Source organism: Sphaerodactylus townsendi, linkage group LG16, assembly GCF_021028975.2.
Source record: "Sphaerodactylus townsendi isolate TG3544 linkage group LG16, MPM_Stown_v2.3, whole genome shotgun sequence".
In the NCBI taxonomy this organism is placed as follows: Eukaryota; Metazoa; Chordata; class Lepidosauria; order Squamata; family Sphaerodactylidae; genus Sphaerodactylus; species Sphaerodactylus townsendi.
The window spans coordinates 31,687,136-31,707,975 of record NC_059440.1 but is presented as its reverse complement, the minus strand read 5'-3'; the positions used below and the strand labels follow the sequence as shown (position 1 = coordinate 31,707,975).

At 47.8% G+C, this 20,840-nt stretch overlaps 1 protein-coding gene across 1 annotated transcript in view; it reads right to left on the bottom strand.

Moving 5' to 3' along the window:
• Positions 1 to 20,840, bottom strand: part of MTOR (mechanistic target of rapamycin kinase) — a 103,196-nt gene that overhangs the window by 60,255 nt on the left and 22,101 nt on the right. Inside the window, 8 exon segments of the mRNA XM_048518694.1 lie at positions 4,260 to 4,402; positions 11,967 to 12,113; positions 13,228 to 13,320; positions 14,482 to 14,644; positions 14,950 to 15,062; positions 15,804 to 15,971; positions 17,128 to 17,214; positions 20,098 to 20,348. Coding sequence (XP_048374651.1) covers positions 4,260 to 4,402; positions 11,967 to 12,113; positions 13,228 to 13,320; positions 14,482 to 14,644; positions 14,950 to 15,062; positions 15,804 to 15,971; positions 17,128 to 17,214; positions 20,098 to 20,348 — 1,165 coding nt within the window.

Here is a 20,840-nt window from a genome sequence, read left to right as displayed (position 1 = left end):
CTGTGGGCAGAGGGGTTGGGAGGGGAGGGGAGCAAAACGATGATTAGCAAGCAAATGCTGAACAGCTTAGCGTCAACAAGGCGATCTTCTCCCCATCCTCCCACAAAGCCAGTAGGGCAGGGGGCCTGAGGGATGCGATCTGATGGTGATAGTTATATTAACCTTAAATATTTATAAACTCAAGTCTTCTTCCAGCACAGCTGGAATCCAACACAGACAACAGCCCAATCAGTAGTAACCATAAAAACAGTCCTAAAATATCCAAAGCACAATCAACAGCCAGCAGTATTGCAATCCTACGGTAACCATAATGTTATGTCCAAAGAACTACGCAGCCCACACTAACTTCTCTCCTGAATGATACAGTTTTGCGTCCTCTCCTAAAGGCTTCCTCTGGGAGGTCATTCTGGAAAGGAGGAACAGAAACCCCCAAAATTCACACAAGAACTCACGAATAAGTCTCCAGGTGACTGTAGCATCTCTCAACAGCTGCTACGGTCACCAGGGATGCTGCATATTGAAGTGCCTTTTGAAGGTGCATACCTTCTTGTCCTTCAGAAAGTAGCCCCTTCCCCATTTCTCTCTGTTATTGCAAGAAGCACTCTTGCCCCGCAGGGGGTGTGGGCTAGTGGCCAAAAGAGCAGGACCTTACTGTCAGTGCCATTGGCTGCTAAGGTCTTCTGAACAATGGAGGCTCATTTATTGAACCAGCAGCTTTCCACACTGTTTTAATGACTCCACTGTAGTTGCGCCATTCCATTGAATGTACTGCTCAGACCTGTGCTGCCTACAAAAAATTGGGGTGTAAAGGCAAGACTGCTTCCCATAGGTTTATATTTCTACATATCGAGGAGTCCTAATTTGCCAGACAGGTTATATAACGTGGGGATAAAACGTTTTACATAAAGCAGGATTTCAGATCCGAAAAGTAGTACTGGCTGCCTTAATAATCTATCTGCAACTGACACAGTGCTGGGGGATTCAGTGTATTTCTTGGAACGTTAGAAGCACATGATCTTGTGGGGTTTCTAGAAACCGAAAACCAAACCCACAAGATCAAACAGGATTACAGCCCCAACAGATGCCACCTCTTAGAAGCAGCTGCAGACAACACCATGTAAGACAGGCAAGAGGTCATCTAGGGATGCAAATAGGAATATGACAAATGCCTAGCAAAAGAGAGACACAAATGTGACGTGGGAGGGAAACTGCTCCTTCCCTGGAGGCATCCAGAAGGGCCAACTAGCCTTGTGACCCTGCTGGACATGGAAAGGTAGCTATCAAGACAATTATAAACAGCATTTAAAGGGAGGGAACACAGCTCAAATGGTAGTACACATGCTCTGCATATGGAAGCTCCAACAGTTCAATTCACATCTCTGCAAAAAAGCTAGCAGAGCTGCTGGAGGACCCATCGCCCGAGCACAGAAGAAGAGTTGGATTTATATCCCCCCTTTCTCTCCTGTGAGGAGACTCAAAGAGGCTTACAATCTCCTTGCCCTCCCTCCCCCCCCCCCACAACAAACACCCTGTGAGGTGGGTGGGACTGAGAGAGCTCCGAAGAACTGTGACTAGCCCAAGGTCACCCAGCTGGCGTGTGTGGGAGTGCACAGGCTAATCTGAATTCCCCAGATAAGCCTCCACAGCTCAGGTGGTAGAGCAGGGAATCACACCGGGTTCCTCCAGATTAGAGTACACCTGCTCTTAACCACTACACCACTGCTGCTCTTGTCAGAGAGTCACTGATAGACGGAGGCACCCACACCAGCCCAGGCAGACTGACGGCCTCACAATGAACAAGGCACTCCCCTTGTTCAAAAGCCCCCTGTGCTGTCTCAGTGGCAGCCGAACAGACAAAAAGGTATTTTGTCCCAGCCCAGCTTCTCCACGCTGGTTAGGGCAAAAAGACTGTTTTCAGAGTGGACAGAAAACATTTCACAGCTGTTTACAAGAAGTGTATAAGATGCTGAGAGTGTTGTGGGTTTTCCGGGTTGTATGGCCATGTTCCAGTAGCATTTTCTCCTGATGTTTCGCCTGCATCTGCGCCAGGAGACAATGCTACTGGAACATGGCCATACAACCCGGAAAACCCACAACACTCTATTGATTCCGGCCATGAAAGCCTTCGACAATATAAGATGATTGCTCACCTAACTGTAATGGCAACAACTCTTGCTAAGGGGAAAAAAAAACCCTAGCCCTAGGAAAAATGATAAGGACAGACACCTCAGGTTTGAGGCTGAGGCTACAGGTGCAGGCACCACTAAATGGCTTCCGGTCTCTGCTCGAGATCAGGGCAGCTCTGTCTTTGTGACTCTTTATGCCTGCACCTAAGATTCCCCCTGCCTGCCTATTTCCTTTTCTGTAGGCCCTCTGGCTCTTTAGCCGCCACCAAGAAGTCAGCCTGCCGTTTGCTGTGAATGTATGCCTCTGGTTTCCGGAAGTTTGGAACAGAAAATAGGAGAAGGCTGCCATCTTCACGCCCTGCTTGTGGCCTTCTTGGGAGACATCTAGCTGGAAACAGGCTGGAGAAGAGGCTGTAGCTCAGCTGACAGAGCTTCCGTTTTGCATGCAGAGGATCCCAGGATCGGTCCCCGGGATCTTTGTTTTAAAAAGGGATCTGGCAGCAGGTGACCCTGCAGAGCCACTACCGATCTGAGTAGACCATAATGGCCTTGGCGGACCAAAGCTGCTTCATGTACTCATGTGACCCCCTAGTCCCGTGGTGGTGAACCTTTGGCACTCCAGATGTTATGGACTACAATTCCCATCAGCCCCTGGCAGCGTGGCCAATTGGCCATGCTGGCAGGGGTTGATGGGAATTGTAGTCCATAACATCTGGAGTGCCAAAGGTTCACCACCATGGCCCTAGTCTGATTCAGCCAAACCTTTCCCGATATTGAACGGAGACCCGCCCCATAAAACGGAGCCCCTCGGGGATAGGGCGGTATAAAAATCTAATAAATAAATAAATAAATAAATAAATAAATAAATAAATAAATAAAGCCCAGCCTGCCATGACCTTCTGCCCTCACGTTCAGGACAATGAGGTGGTGCTTTCAACATGAACCCGGGATGACTGCCCTGCATTAGGACTCTGGACACGACACCTGCAACCCAATCTCCACCTCTGACGCACGGAGGCCAAACTCTGAGCCTGTCTCCACGGCTAAGACATCCGCATCTGCATTTTATATCCAAGAAACACTGAAACTCCTTGATCCCGTCCTTCGTCCACAAAGCCACAAGATGGATTAGAAGCGCAGGCTTCCAAAGGCTTTTCACACACACACGCATCAAATCCTGCCTGCCACACACAGTATTAATTGCATAACAGCTCTCATGTTCCTTCTGTGAAAAAAACAACCGCTTGGGCTTAGAAGAGGAATCCAAACCTCTACCAGCACAGGGAACATGGAATGAAAGAAGAGAGGAATAGCCCACCAGTTCTAGACAAAAAGATCCAGAAGTCACTGAAATGAGGGCTTTCTTCTCAGCACCAGAAGTGTTTCTAACATGCCCTGAACTCATTAATTCTCTGCCACAAAATCCTATGTCAGCCACTAGGAAGTAAATCCAGACTTGCATCACAACCACTTGGTCGGTGCCTTGGCTGGATTCCAGCACAGATGCAATGAGCAGCATCCCCTGTATACCCACAGCAGAATTCTCAGCTGTGGCTGAAGGGAAGTTGGCAAACTAGAGCAGCAACTCATGCAGAGACAGCAAGCAACCTCTTATGAGGAAGGGTGGGGGGTTTGGATCACAGGAGATTTTAATTACTTCCAGCAGCATGTCAGCAATTCTCCTGTGGCACACTGCAGTCTGGGAATTGCTAAGCTATACTAACTCTTAATTACAGCTTTTAAGTTAAATGAGTGGGGGAGGGGGGAATACATGAAGGAGGCACAAGACAGCCAAGCTGTGGAGCAGGACTTATTCCACCCAGTCCAGTCCTTAATTCGAGCCACAAGGCCTGCACAGAACCAAGCTCCGCTATGTTTTTTCCATCCTCACTTTTCACGTACTGGAAACAGCAGCAGGCCTATTAAAAGCGTGAGGCTTCTCTCCCCTCAGTTCTGAGCAGGCACAAGCAGCTGCCAGTCAGCAAAGAGCTGGCCCCAAAGCCAGATTCCCCAGTGCTTTTTATTCGCCTCCGGACGGTAGCGAGCCGAGCCCATGAATGCCTCCTGTTTCTCCCTCCTAACGGCCCTTGGCTGCAGGCGGGCACTGGGAGGGGGGGCAGGAAATGCCACTACCTGGCCATCGGGTTGTAGGCCTGGGCCAGAGCCCAGCAAGAGCGTAGGGACGGCGACGAGGAATCTTTCAGCAGCTCCAGGCTCAGCCGCCTCAGCCATTCCAGCCAGTCGTCTTTGGAAACTCTCCTCGCTGCTCCCCAGGCCTGCAGCACAAAGGACACTTTCATTGACCGTGAAGAACCAGGAAGCAGACTGGCCTGACACCCTCACTCACTCCTTCGGCTCACTGTTTATTTTGACGTTTTTTCCACAACGTTACAATTCACATATAACACAAACATAAATTGATTTTCAAAGCATCTCTATTTACTAATATCTTAAGCTAGACAGGAAAGGTTTTTTTAAATTCTCAACTGTAAAGGGGGGGGGGTTCTAAGACATGAGAAGGTATTCTAGCAACACCACATCAATTCAGTTGAAATTAAAATATCAGTATTAAGTGTAAACAGTTAACTCAGGGGTCGGCAACCTTTACCACTCAAAGAGCCATTTGGACCCGTTTTCCACGGCCCCGAAGATCTACTGAGCTGGACAGGCTCTGGTTCAGCCCCTCCACTCACCTTTCCATCCAGCGCTGCTCTGGAGGGCTGGAGGGACACGCCCACACTACCCTCCGACCTCCAGGCCACGCGGAGCCACAGTATAAGGCTCAGAAGCCGCAGGTTGCAGACCCCTGAGTTAACTGGATGTGGACAGTGAACACTGTGACTTTCTCCAATGAACATAAGAACATAAGAACATAAGAACTAGCCTGCTGGATCAGACCAGAGTCCATCTAGTCCAGCATTCTGCTACTCGCAGTGGCCCACCAGGTGCCTTTGGGAGCTCACATGCAGGATGTGAAAGCAATGGCCTTCTGCTGCTGCTGCTCCTGAGCACCTGGTCTGCTAAGGCATTAGCAATCTGAGATCAAGGAGGATCAAGATTGGTAGCCATAGATTGACTTCTCCTCCATAAATCTGTCCAAGCCCTTTTTAAAGCTATCCAGGTTAGTGGCCATCACCACCTCCTGTGGCAGCATATTCCAAACACCAATCACACGTTGCGTGAAGAAGTGTTTCCTTTTATTAGTCCTAATTCTTCCCCCCAGCATTTTCAATGAATGCCTGCTGGTTCTAGTATTGTGAGAAAGAGAGAAAAATTTCTCTCTGTCAACATTTTCTACCCCATGCATAATTTTATAGACTTCAATCATATCCCCCCTCAGACGTCTCCTCTCCAAACTAAAGAGTCCCAAACGCTGCAGCCCTCCTCATAGGGAAGGTGCTCCAATCCTTCAATCATCCTCGTTGCCCTTCTCTGCACTTTTTCTATCTCTTCGATATCCTTTTTGAGATGTGGCGACCAGAACTGAACACAGTACTCCAAGTGCGGTCGCACCACGGCTTTATATAAGGGCATGACAATCTTTGCAGTTTTATTCTCAATTCCTTTCCTAATTATCCCCAGCATAGAGTTTGCCTTTTTCACCGCTGCCATGCATTGAGTTGACATTCCCATGGAACTATCAACTAAGACGCCTAAATCCCTTTCCTGGTCTGTGACTGATAGCACTGACCCCTGTAGCGTGTATGTGAAGTTTGGATTTTTTGCCCCTATGTGCATCACTTGACATTTAGCTACATTGAACTGCATTTGCCATTTCTTAGCCCACTCACCTAATTTATCAAGGTCCGCTTGGAGCTCTTCGCAATCCTTTGTGGTTCTTACCACCCTACATAATTTGGTATCATCTGCAAACTTGGCCACCACACTACCCACCCCTACTTCCAGGTCATTTATGAATAAGTTAAAGAGCACTGGTCCCAAAACGGATCCTTGGGGGACACCACTCCCTACATCTCTCCATTGTGAGAACTTCCCATTTATACCCACTTTTGTTTCCTGTTCCTCAACCAGTTTTTAATCCATAGGAGGACTCCCCTCTTATTCCTTCATTGCTGAGTTTTCTCAACAGTCTCTGGTGAGGAACTTTGTCAAAAGCCTTTTGGAAATCCAAGTAGACAATGTCCACTGGCTCCCCCTTATCCACATGTCTGTTTACACCCTCAAAGAACTCTAGTAAGTTTGTAAGACAGGACTTGCCTCTACAAAAGCCATGCTGACTCTTCCTCAGCAGGGCTTGCTTTTCTACATGTTTAATAATTTTATCTTTAATGATAGATTCTACTAATTTACCAGGAACAGATGTCAAACTGACTGGCCTGTAATTTCCCGGGTCCCCCCTAGACCCTTTCTTAAAGATTGGTGTGACATTGGCCATCTTCCAGTCTTCAGGGATGGAGCCTGATTTCAGGGATAAGTTGCATATTAATGTGAGAACATCAGCAATTTCATGCTTGAGCTCTTTAAGAACTCTTGGATGAATGCAATCTGGGCCAGGGGATTTGGTAGCATTTAGTTTATCAATGGCTGCCAGAACTTCTTCCTTGTCTACCACTAACTTCGCTAGTTCCTCGGATTCACCTCCTACAGCTTGGTTCAGGTGCAGGAATTTTCCTCACCTCCTCTTGGGTGAAGACAGATGCAAAGAATTCATTCAGCTTCTCTGCAATCTCCCTGTCACCTTTTAGCACACCTTTTTGTTCCTTCATCGTCTAACGGACCTACCGCTTCCCTAGCTGGCTTCCTGCTTTTGATGTACTTGAAGAACTGTTTGTTGCTAGTCTTGATGTTCGCAGCCATGCGTTCCTCATAATCCTTTTTGCCTCCCTTACAGCTAACTTGCTTCTCTTTTGCCACCATTTGTGTTCTCTCTGGTATTCTTCATCAGTTAAGTTGGACTTCCATTTTCTAAAAGACATCTTTTTTTTCCTAATAATTACCTCAACCTCCCTTGTTAACCATGGTGGCTTTCTTTTGGACTGGGCCTGCCTTTCCTAACCTCGCGGAACACATTCCAGCTGAGCTTTTAAGACTGTGTTTTTAAATAACCTCCACGCCCCTTGGACATTTTTGACTCTCTTGATTTTCCCTTTCAGCTTCCTGCGCACTATCCCCCTCATCTTTGAGAAATTTCCCTTTCGGAAGGCAAATGTAACTACATTAGTAGTTGTCACTTGTTAAGCATGCAGAGATACTGAATCTGACAGCATTGTGGTGGCTGTTCCCTATCGGCTCAACAACACTGACTTCCCGCACTCAGGTCCTGGGTCCCACATAGAATTAGATCTAGGATCACATCTCCCCTGGTTGGTTCTACAACCATCTGCTCTAAGCCACAGTCATTTAGCATATCCAGGAATGTTCTCTCCTTACTATGACCTGAGCATGCATTTTTCCAGTTTATGTGGGGATAGTTAAAATGGCCCATTACCACGACATTTTTGCTTTTGTTGGCCTCTCTAATTTCTTTTTCCATCTCAGAATCCTCTTGTGCACTTTGGTCAGGGGGACGATAATATATTCCTAATGTTAAACTTTGCTTCACCCCTGGTATTGATACCCACAGTGCTTCTGTAGAGGAATCAGCTCCCCCTGCATTGTCTATTTTATGTGACACTATGCTCTCTTTGATGTAGAGGGCCACCCCACCCCCAATACGCCCTGTCCTATCCTTCCTGTAGAGCCTGTAACCTGGGATAACAGCATCCCACTGGTTCTCCTCATTCCACCATGTCTCTGTGATGCCCACTATATCAATGTCCTCCTTCAAAACTCTGTACTCCAGCTCTCCATTTTAGATTGAGATGCTTCTACTATTAGCATAGAGACACTTGTATGCCTCTGTCTCTGTCCTTAACCTGGGATTTATGTGTTTTGCCCTCTAGCCTTTTGTAGACACTATCACTTATCACATTGCTATGCTCCTCGCTTGTATGTGGTTGATTTAGAAAAACCTCTCTCTGTGTCTGCATCCCCATGGACTCTGTATTCAACCGAAGTCACCTCAGCTCCTGTCGGCTTTCCCCAAGGATCAGTTTAAAAGCTGTTCTGCCACCTTTTTAACGTTGAGCGCCAGCAGCCTGGTTCCTCTTTGGTTAAGATGAAGCCCGTCCCTTTTGTACAGGCCTGCCTTATCCCAAAAGGTTCCCCAGTTCCTGACAAAGCTGAAACCCTCTGCCTTACACCACCTTCTCATCCACGCATTGAGACCCTGTATCTCCGCTTGCCTAGCTCTCCCAAGTGCTGCGTGGAACAGGTAGCATTCGGAGAATGCCACCTTGGGGGTCCTGGATTTTAACCTTTTTCCTAGCAGCCTAAATTTCGCTTCCAGAACCTCCCGGCTACATTTCCCAATGTCATTGGTACCAATGTGGACCACAACTGCTGACTCCACCCCAGCACTGTCTAACAGCCTATCTAGACGAAGCGTGACATCCGCAACCCGCCGCATCCAGGCAGGCAAGTCACCATGCGGTCATCAATGCCTGTCACAAACCCAACTCTCTATATTCCTAATGATCGAATCACCCACTACAAGGAGCCCCCCACCTCCCGAGGGGTATCCTCAGTCGCAGAGGATATCTGACCACCAGCTAAGGAAGGGGTCCCATCTAAGGGAGCATCTTCCACCACCTCAGACTGGCACCCTCCGTGGGCCCCAAGACCTTTCATTCTCCATGACATCTGAAGAGATGTCACCTTGGGAGTGGGGACCTGGCTGCTAGGTCCCCGAAAAGCCTCGTTTGTTGCCCTCTCTGCCTCTCTCCAGCTTCTCCAGGTCTGCCACCTTGGCTTCAAGAGAACGCACATGTTCCTTGAGTGCCAGGAACTCATTGCAGCGAGGGCACACTCCACGACTTCTGCCCTAGTGGCAGATAGTCATACATCGACACTCAGTGCAAAACACTGGAAAGCCCCCATCCCCTGCTGGCTTCCTGTCTTCATATATCTAATTTTGTTTAGATATTCAAATACTAATTTTAATTAGTGCCTCCCTCTTAAGGTTTCTATACCTTCTACTATCCCTTAAAATATGTTTTTATTTAGTAAAACACCTGCCGCTGGTTCCAGAGACTAACTGAAAAGATTTAAAAATGTGAGAAGCCCCACCCTTCATCACTAACTGAAAAAGATTTACAAATGTGAGAAGCCCCACCCTTCAGCAGCTTCCACCAATCAGCAGCCCTAGGACAAGGAGAAAAAAAGAGAAACCCCCTGTTTAAAATACACTGTTTAAAAGATGTGGCTTTGAGAAAAGCCCTCTGTCAAGCTCCTCAGCTCCTCAGCCCTTTCTGGCCCACTGCTGTCCTCCACTGCTCCTCTTCTCTGCTGGTTCCAGAGACTAACTGAAAAGATTTAAAAATGTGAGAAGCCCCACCCCTTCAGCACTAACTGAAAAGATTTACAAATGTGAGAAGCCCCACCCTTCAGCAGGCTTCCACCAATCAGCAGCCCTAGGACAAGGAGAAAAAAAGAGAGAACCCCTGTTTAAAATACACTGTTTAAAAAAGATGTGGCTTTGAGAAAAGCCCTCTGTCAAGCTCCTCAGCCCTTTCTGGCCCACTGCTGTCCTCCACTGCTCCTCTTCTCTGCTGGTTCCAGAGACTAACTGAAAAGATTTAAAAATGTGAGAAGCCCCACCCCTTCAGCACTAACTGAAAAGATTTACAAATGTGAGAAGCCCCACCCTTCAGCAGCTTCCACCAATCAGCAGCCCTAGGACAAGGAGAAAAAAAAGAGAAACCCCCCTGTTTAAAATACACTGTTTAAAAGATGTGGCTTTGAGAAAAGCCCTCTGTCAAGCTCCTCAGCCCTTTCTGGCCCACTGCTGTCCTCCACTGCTCCTCTTCTCTGCTGGTTCCAGAGACTAACTGAAAAGATTTAAAAATGTGAGAAGCCCCACCCCTTCAGCACTAACTGAAAAGATTTACAAATGTGAGAAGCCCCACCCTTCAGCAGCTTCCACCAATCAGCAGCCCTAGGACAAGGAGAAAAAAGAGAAACCCCCTGTTTAAAATACACTGTTTAAAAGATGTGGCTTTGAGAAAAGCCCTCTGTCAAGCTCCTCAGCCCTTTCTGGCCCACTGCTGTCCTCCACTGCTCCTCTTCTCTGCTGGTTCCAGAGACTAACTGAAAAGATTTACAAATGTGAGAAGCCCCACCCTTCAGCACTAACTGAAAAGATTTACAAATGTGAGAAGCCCCACCCTTCAGCAGCTTCCACCAATCAGCAGCCCTAGGACAAGGAGAAAAAAAGAGAAACCCCCTGTTTAAAATACACTGTTTAAAAGATGTGGCTTTGAGAAAAGCCCTCTGTCAAGCTCCTCAGCCCTTTCTGGCCCACTGCTGTCCTCCACTGCTCCTCTTCTCTGCTGGTTCCAGAGACTAACTCAAGGCAAGCCAGTGTCTGCAAAGTCACTTGTCTGTATCTGAACCCATCCAGAATATTGTTTAGGGCAAGAGTGCCCTAAAAAATTCATTTGTTATGGAGCTTGGATATGACATAAATGTGACGTGGTCAGGCTGGGTTGGTGATAGTTGTAGATTCATAGAGTTGGAAGAGACCACAAGGGTCATCAAGTCCAACCCCCTGTCATGCAGGAACACACAACCAAAGCATTAGAAGATTCTCCATAATTTAATTGCCATCTTTTTATAGAGGATTTCCCAACACACACGCACACACACACACAATAGGGAACATTCAAGTGACAGCAATGCCAAGAAGTGTTTACAAAATTTCCCAAACTTCAGAAAATGGAGGCTCACTTCCACCTGTACCCCCAAGTTAAAATATGAGACACACTTTATTTTTTGCTTGTAAAGGATTATTTAAGAGCACGTAAGAGCTATTAATTCCTAATTACAGTGGCCTTCATTACCTGCATGAGTCACCATTCCGAGCAGGTCTCCTGATTGCTGGGGGCAGCACATCCAGAACAGGGACACATGAGATACAGAGATACAACATGCAGCCTCCTCTGAAGGAATGCAAGCCCTCTGATTGTCGAGCAAGTGAATGACTGAACCACAATTGGTGCAGAATGTCCAGCCCTTCATACAGGCAGAATTGCAGAAGGCAAAGCCAGAGATATGGTTCATGCTTAAAACAGCAGTCAGTGGGTGACTAAAAACGCAAACTCCTAAGAGTCTTTATTTGGCTAACTTATTCTAGCACTGAGAAGGTATGAATCGCACCCATAGGAGGAAGGACAAGAGACACACAACTTTCCTTAAGAAAACATCCGTTCCAGCCAGGTGAGATTCTGTACCTTTCACAGTTCAGAACAGAAGGGAGTCACACATACAGGCAACTCTTTTTAGTTCACGCCAATGGGTACACTTTGATCTCGCTCATTAGATGCAATTGTATTAACGCCTGGCTGAGAACAGATGGAGGGTAAAATGTTACATGTCATGTAAACTGCTGGACAGCCAGACCCATTCCTGGCTGGGCCCCAGGCCCGTGGTGGCGAACCTTTGGCACTCCAGATGTTATGGACTACAATTCCCATCAGCCCCTGCCACCACTGCCCTAGACCTTAACACGTTGTTGCACAGGAAAAGCCAAAGGACATTTTGATTCTAACCTTTTTTTTTTAGCAGTTGGCATATATAGTGACAATATCTGCTGGGGCTACCCAGAAACTGATGCAAAAAACAGGCACAGCATAGACTGTAGGTAAGTGCATTTTGTACTAAGCTGCCTTTTTGTGTTTTGTGTGTTATGAATTGTTTATGTTAAATAAAGTGACATGAGCTGTTTATGCGCAGGGCCTGAACGGGTCCCTTTAGCTTCCCGATGCAGTCGCACCCACCTACCTTCTGCAAGTTGATAGTGCTGACGTGCAGTTTCTTCATTGGACCTGTCTCCACCGGGCCGCTGGCCAACGCCTCTCCTTGGTTACTCCTCTGCATTCGGTGCTGGTAGATGAGAGGATCTTCCTCCTCGTCAGCAAGAGTATAGCCCTAATTCAGAGTAGGGAGGGCATAAACCAAGTCTGTATCTGGCTCTGCAGGGTTTGCACAGTTTTGCCCTTGCGCTGCCAACTCTATCCCATTCGGGCGATACGTGAGGGCGACCGAAGCAGTCGGCCAATGTGCAGGGTAGTGGTTTGGGAGTCTGTCTACCGCCTGAATTTAGATTTTAAATTTCATCTGTCTCAGTATGCTTTATGGCAACTTTACAGCAGTTTCGCTGCATCGAGATTCAGCAATTACAAAAAATTAAAATCATGACTTTTCAGGCCCCAGCCAGTAGTAGGTCCATCTCAAAGGCCCCAGGGGGGCGGGAGTGGGGGGAGCTTCTGAGAAAGAAACAATATAAACAGATATGACCAGAGGGAGAAAAGGCAGCCAGCAGGTCTCCATTTTGCCTGGATCCAGCTCCGGGAGGCAGCCTTCTCCTTCCAGCTACTAAGGTCAGATTAAGCAGGCAAGCAGGCTCCCCCCATGCCTGGATCCAGACCTCCATAACAACTGCTTTCCGGAACACCTTTTATTACATTGCCTCTGTATTTTAAATAGTGACAAGCTGCTTCAGCAGCTTATTTGGGGCTGAAAAGGAGGGCCACAAAACTAAACGAAAAGGTGTTTTGTAATTTGTCTGCATAAGGTTTCCCAGATGTCTTGCAAAGAAGTAAGCGCAAGACACTTCTTATTCCTGCTGTGATGTTCTCAATGCAGCCACCCTGGATGTCTGTGTGCCACACCAAAGCAACGAACAAAGGAGGATCAAAATGTGGAAAGCTACAAATCAAAAAGGTTCACGTTACCCTGAGAATCGGATCAATAAAAGCTTGATGAGAAAATAATGGAGGGGGGGGGGGGCAGATGGGCAGGAGGGTGGCCAGAGAGAGGCTTCTCCTTGTGTCACAGGAAGGACAATGGACAGACAGAATGAAACTGTAAAAAGCCTTAACCTGCTCTGGTCACACACTAAGTGTGATGAAATTTATTACCCAACAACTGGAGGTGAGAGTGCAGAGGCATCCCATGTTTCCCTAAGTTAACACCCCACTACCACCACCACCCCCACACACACACAAACGCAAAGGACCCACTCCTTCACCCCACAACTGACCTTCACAATCCGACAGATGAGAATATCATACCGCTGGTGGTTTATCCTGTGCCTCACTAAGACTTTGTTCACCATTGGGATAAAAATCTGATACTGTAGACAGGGGGGAAAGGGAAGACATCCTCATCAGGACTGTGACGAAAACTACCCACTTTGCTGCCCCCGTTAGAAGCAACGAAAGCCACCCCCATCATTTAGGGAATTAAAGTTCGTCATCTGTCCAGTTGGAAACAGATTTAATCGAATGCAAACCAGCTGGGGTTAAAGTATTTCAAAGCGTTCATTTGGCTACAGCAGCAACAGAAGACACTCCGTCATCAACGCTTTTACACAGAGGGCAAAACAAAAACTAAATGACGGTTCCTGTTCCCACACTTTTGAAAAGGTTGTAGTGAATTAGTGTAACTTTTAAGATAAGGTTTTTAAATTTGTAGCAAGCCTTTATTGGCATAGAAAGATAAGGTTTTAAAAAAATGTGAATAGTTCACTGATCCCCCCCTCCCCCCCCCACACACCACCACTACTGACTCGGACCCTGAAATATCAGGACCAGCCCACAGTCTCCACATTATTTCTGGTTTAATTTTTAAAATTAAAGTAGAGCAGCTGCTACTTCTAAAAACAAGAGTCAGCCGCAGCAGCCCAATCCTCGTTTTAAGAAGGGGGGGGGGGTCCTGTTGGAGATGCTTTGCAATGCTGCTAGGTCCGCCCCCTCTGTTGAAGAACGAGAGGGCAAGCAACCTTTGCCTACAACTTGGGGGGTGGGGGTGTTTAAAAGCCACCTATAAAGAAGAAGAAGAAGAGTTTGGATTTATATCCCCCCTTTCTCTCCTGCAGGAGACTCAAAGGGGCTGACAATCTCCTTGCCCTTCCCCCCTCACAACAAACACCCTGTGAGGTAGGTGGGGCTGAGAGAGCTCCGAAGAGCCGTGACTAGCCCAAGGTCACCCAGCTGGCTTGTGTGGGAGTGCACAGGCTAATCTGAATTCCCCAGATAAGCCTCCGCAGCTCAGGCGGCAGAGCTGGGAATCAAACCCGGTTCCTCCAGATTAGATACACGAGCTCTTAACCTCCTACGCCACTGCTGCTCATTCTTGGTTTTATGAGACATTTGACAACACTTGACCAGCCTACTAACTTGAATTCCAGCCCTACGAAGACCTTTGTTCGTGGAAGTGGTTATTGTTAAACCTGATGAGTTTCACATTAGAGGGAGCCAATCGATTTTGCAATTTGAAAGGGATTTATTTTTACCTTCTTTCCCAGCTGGAAGACCAGCGACGAGAGTGTGTCCATGGCAATTGTCCGGAGCTCTGGGCTCTGGTCCAGGGTTCGCACTATGGGGTGGATAATCCGTGAGGCGTAATCGGTAAAGTCCAGAGACTCTGTCAAGCGCTCCACAGTTTCTAAGGCAACTCTAAAATTATGGAAAAACGGTGATGGTGAGGGGGCACAGCTCCACGACAAGGTTTTCCAAATTCAACCCTTAATTCAAAGAATTTCTAGTAGGAAGGCTGTGGAAGACTCCTGTCCGAGACCTTGGTGAGGGGTCTCTCCTGAAACCAGGCAGAAAGACCAATGACCTGACGCAAGCTAAGGCTTCCCATTTGGTGGTCAGAAAGAGAACCTGGAGGAGTAGGCAGACTCCTCAGCAGACCAGGAGCACAGACTGTGCAGGTTCTGGCTGCTGAGGAGGAAGGAGCAGAAGAGACCAATGCTTACTTGCGAGCCATCAGTGGGGCATCTGGGGCATCAAAGAGCTTTACTATGGGAGGGAGCAGTAAATGCAGGTAATCGTCTAGGTTGGCACCAAATAACTGGATAGCATTCAAGAGCTGGAAGAAAAAAGCCCAGTAAGATGGACACCCACTTCCAAAACAATTGCTTTACATTTATTCATTCGCAGGCTTCCGAGAAGGACACACACAGCCCTGCTCCTGAAAGGACACTGCAAATCCCAGTCACGTTCTTGCCCAGACAGATTCATTGTGGTGAAAAAAACCCATGCAGCAAAAGCTATGCGCTTGGCCAACAGGCCATTTAGAAGCATTTGTGGAGGACAAGAGATGCCCAAATGTGCTTCTCTCCAGGGCCCCTTCCGCACACGCAAAATAATGCGTTTTCAAACCACTTTCACAACTGTTTGCAAGTGGATTTTGCCATTCCGCACAGCTTCAAAGAGCACTGAAAGCAGTTTGAAAGTGCATTATTCTGCATGTGCGGAATGAGCCCAGGAGAGAAAAATCATAACAACATTTGACTTCACTAGATATGACCTCACTCTCTATGGAGAACGTATCCCAGGACACAATGTCCACAGCAAATAAGGAAACCCCGAAGAGTAATGTCTGCAAAACAATCCATAACTCTTTGTCCTTGGGCACATGAGTGCCCAAAAGCTGTTTGCACGGTAAGCAGATCTTGAAAGAGAACCCCTCTCCCACTGAATCACCGTTCCAGACCCATCCCTGCACCACACCTAACTTTGGTTGCGGCTGGATTGTCTCCTCAGTGTATTTGCCTGCTGTACAAAGCGGACCCCGAGGACTTCTCTGCCTGCTCAGCATCACGCTCACCTTGGTGGAGACGGTGCGGGGACCACTGGTGTCGTGCATGAAGACCCGCAGCATGTGAGGGATGAGCTGAGGCAGGTAGAGCTTGAACTCCCCGCCTAAGGCCACCACGATTTGCTCAATGAGGAGGATAATGGTGCTCTGGATGGAGTTGTTGACAACCCAAAAGTCCTGGAGGGAGGGGAAGAGAGGGAAGTTGGGGACCACGACAATCTATTCCAGCAACAACCCAGATGCACATCAGGACAAAAAAGTGACACCAGCAGGCATATGTAACCAAGGCTCCAGCTGCCCAGGACAGGGAAGCAGGGACTGGACCACTGAAGCATTAGGGAGGTTTTGCACCTTCTGCCAGAGGTGTTTTCTTCTGGCAGAAGGTTCAGAATGTTTTTCAAAAGAGGGCTAAATAAATCAAACCATTAAAGAGGCCACAACCTCAGTGCAGCAGTCCAGAAGAGGGAAGCTGCCGGCCACTCCCAGCTCTGAAGAGTGCAAAGCGAGCCTGACTCCTGAATGCGTTTTGCTACACGAAAGGCACCCTGGCTTCATGTAGCAAAAGAAACTTGTTTGGACTCCTCGGGCAGCAAAACGCAGTTGATTCCTCTTTGATAACTACAGCCTTGAAGAAACGATTCCCACACACTGGCTGGAAATGCAATCCTTCGCCTGCCTTCCACTCTTCTGTGTTGTGGTAAATGTGTTTGTCTGTTAAGTAGCTCCTAGAAGGATCTGCCTGGGTTACCATGGAAGGAAAAATGGCTTTTTCCCTCCAGCAAAGAGTAGTTTTTGCACCTTATTTTTTTTTTGACTTCCTTAGAGTGAGTTCTAGTTCTCCCACTTCCACCTCCTTTGTTCCCCCTCTTTCAATGCACAGCAACACATGTTTGGCCTGATTTCTGGAAAGAGTCATTTTACACCTTCTGATGCCCCTAAACCAGATCAAAGGAAACAAGGACCCTACAAACCCTAAACGGTCCACCTTAATAAACCTGTTTGACTTAATTGCTGATCTTTTACATTTCAAGCTGGTTTTTGAAACAGAAAAATCTTTTACATTTCAAGCTGGTTTTTGAAACAGAAAAATACAATAATGCTAGTTAAAGTTGAAGGCGGTAGGAAAAGAGGAAGACCCAACATGAGATGGACGGACTCAATCTAGGAAGCCACATGGCCCTCAGTCCGCAGGTGGTTTGGAAGGTCAATAATTCACAGGAAGTGACTTAACAGCACATAACACACAGGCTTCCACTACCACTGGCTGAGCATAAACCAGCTCCCCTATACCATCAGGATTCCGGGATGCCTGGTTTGTGACTTCCATACTCACTCTCATGAGGGTGACAATTTCATCCATGTAGGGCCTAATGTGGCTTCTCACAAAAGACACCAACATCCCCAGCTGCTGAAACAGGAACTGGAAAAGAAGAAGAAAAAGGGGCTTTACAGAAAACTAGGCAAAGCTCAAGACAGATCTGGAGTCAGACAAGCTCTTCCTGGCATATATGCACCACAGCAACGGCATGCTCTAAGCTTGGGAATACTTCTCGTCTCTCAGCATCGCACAACCACCCTGCCACAGTCTGTAGGCACTTCTGTGCACGTAACAGAGAATGTCAGGCGTGCACACACCGAAGGCACGGAGGCAAAGCGCAGCAGCTAAACATCCAGCGTGCAAGTGATCCTACCAGAGGCTCCAGAAGCTGTCCTGGACTTCCCACAGGGAGAAAACTTGCTTGAATCATGCTTTGAAAGAACTAAGCCACCACTACCCCAACTTGGCCTACCAGCCAAACTCACCCAGGCCCCCCAGTTATCCAAATCAGCCCCCCCCCCCCGCTCCCTTCTCTGTGCCTGAAAACAAAAAGGTCGGACAGACCAAAGAACTTGCAAGAAGCGAAACCGTCCACTGTGGAAGGCCCAGGATTAAGACTGTGTTTAAAAACGCACAGTCAATTTGTGTCACTCAGCCACAGGATGCAGTGATGGCCACTCGCTTAAATTGCTGTAAAATGGGATTAGACACGTGTGTGGAGGAGAGGTTCACCAACGACTATTCATCATGAGGGATAAACAGAACGTCCAAGTTCAAAGGCAGTCGGCTTCTGAGAGATGCCAGCGGCTGAGGGAGGGGCAACAGACAAAGGCTCTGGGAACGTGCAGCTTGTGTTTCTCTGCCTGAGATCTTGGAGAGCTGATGTCAGTCGAAGGACGCAATAGTGAACTAAAAGGACCCCAGTGTGAACACAAGACAAATATTCAAACCTGATCCCTGCCTCTGGGGACCCCAGCCAATAAGAATCCCAGAAAGGACTCAAAAGACTTATTTTTTGTAATGGCAAGTCCAGAGGTGGGAATAAACATGGGGTCAACAATGCTGGGGTTTTTTTAGGATGGAGCAAGAGAACCTTGTGACCTGCAAACCACTAGCTGTGCATCTGTGATTTTACATTCTGCTTTGGAGAAACTGCAAGCAACAGAATCTTGGCCAACAGTGCAGCATTCACAAGGAGAGAGAAAGTTGCATCTGCCTGGGGCAGAAAGACTTCCGCAGAACTGGCAGAAATGAGTGCAATAAGCACAGGGGCTGGTCAGGCTCAGGAGGTTCGGGGCCGGAAGATGCAGAGCCCAGAAACAGTACTTTGTGGTAGGACAGGATGTGTGCCAGGAGGGAGCAGGTGAACAAGCAATGGGGTCAAGAGGCTTCAGAAGTGGCGGAGGGGAGCTGCACTTCACATGCTAACTAGAACTAGTTTCAGAGGGCAGCAGTGCAAGGGCGAAATGCATGTCCACCACCACCTCAGAGGCCAGCCAGATTTGAGAAATAGGAGCTTTTGAGAGTGGAAGTTCCCAAAGCTCATAACCTGGAGATCTCGCTGGTCTCTAGGGGGGCCACTGGTCCCAAGTCCAGCTTATTAAAACTAGCTGGCCGTGCAAACCCCTTGCACATTGACGTTTCTCCAGAACATAATCCTGAGCTTTGGGGATACTGCCTTTAAGTGGGGATAGGATGAAATGCTTACACACAACACAGGAAGTGCCTTGCTTGGGGGGTTTAAAGGTCATGTGTACCCACCTCAGCTCTTTTCCCCAGTACACTGTCACCATCTTCTTTTACCTGAAAATTTTTAAAGAGAGTAGGCAAACAAAGCGTAGCTGTCAAGGTAGTTCTATCAAATCAGATGCAGGCACCTAGCAAACCCCAGGATTTTGCTCTTCCAATCCACTGAGTGATTTCATTCTGGGAGCGAGAAGGCAGTGCTGGTCGCAGTTCTAGGGAAACAACTCAGTAACAGCTCACACTGAAAGCGCATGCCACATTCCACAAGCCACGCCAGCATTCCCAATGGTCCACCTCACACACCCAGGGCGTAATCCAGAGACTGCTGCATGCCTCAGTTGAACTGAAAGCAAAGGGGCTTCAGTTTGGGATTGAAGTCAAAAGACTCAGATGCAGCTTTACATGCCTAAATTTCTCCTGGGTTGCAACTTCGTTCAGGAAGCAACAGATATTAAAATACAGCTGAGGCTTTTGCCAGAGAGACACATCTAGGCAAACAAACTCCAGTCTCTCAAGTATTACAATTTGCCCAGTAGACTTCAGCCAATACACGTCCTTTCTGGAGATGGGTTCTTTAAACAAAGGAAAAGTGACCGGAAGGCCTGAAATTTTAAGAAGTGCTTTGTAAACAAGGACATGTCCATGGTGGCTCAGAAAGAGCACAGAACTGAGAATTTGGATATAAATAATAGGCTTTATTGAGGCCTTTAAACTGGACTTGATTCAAAGAACTGTGGTGGGATCTAGGTAGCCACTGAACAAGGAGTTTGCTAGTTGTGGCAACTCACATTTTGTTTCAAGGCAGCTTGGGGAAAAGATGAATAAAAGCGCATTACAGATGGGGATGTTTGAAGATCAGGGTGGGAGAGAAACCAGAACCAGCTAGGCTAGAGAAAGAGGTTTCCTTTCTGTGGCAGGGAGGCGAGTCCCACTCAGAAGTCCGACGTGGAATGAGCCACGAAAAGGAAGCCTCATGGAACCGGTTGCTCCTGTGAGAAAGCGAGGGAGTGATTGGCAGTGCAGGGTTTCCCAGGAAAGCACCAAAACAAGAGACAGGAAGCACAAGCAAAAAAATCCTCACTTAAAATACAGCAAGCCTGGAGGGTTTGACGAAAGCCTTAAGCGCCTCCAAGAAACATAAAAGCTTCTGTTTGTACCTTTAAAAAGGAGAACACGAATTCGAAAGGATTGGGAGAGTCAGGAGAAGGATATGGAAAAGCCACACAAAGGCACACTCACCTCCCGGATGGCACCGTCACAAACCCGAATGACATTGAGGAAGGTGGGCATGACCTGAGGAAGGAACTGCACACACTTGAGCCCCAGGGACTTGAAAATGAACGTGATGGCTTGGACCACCATGGTGTGATGGTGCGACAGGGACTGGTCGCGGAAGATCCTCATAAGCGCCACCATGGAGACAGCCGGGTAGAACTCATCGAGCGGGAGGTTTCCCATGTTGACTAGCATCTCACTGGTGCTGTAATCAGCTGAAAAAAGCACGGGGGGGGGGGGAGTTAATGTGCTAGCGTGGTGTAGTGGTTAAGAGCAGGTGCACTCTAATCTGGAGAACAGGATTTGATTCTCAGCTCTGCCACTTGAGCTGTGGAGGCTTATCTGGTGAACCAGATTAGCTTGTGCACTCTGACAAATGCCAGTTGGGTGGCCTTGGGAAAGTTGCAGTTCTTTGGAGCTCTCTCAGCCCCACTCACCTCACAAAGTGTTTGTTGTCGGGGGAGGGGGGAGGGAAAGGAGATTGTAAGCCCCTTTGAGTCTCCTTATGGGAGAGAAAGAGGGGGTATTAATCCAGACCTACTCATGCCAGGCACTTGCCAATGACAGCATCTGAAGAGCCAAGCGAGTCAGAAGACAGCTGCTTTGGAGGCTACCTAGTCTAGGGCACAGGACACATGGGGGCAAAGCCCTCTACAGTTCACTGGATGCCCTGCAAGGCTGCTAACCTATTGTGGTGGTCTTGTCCA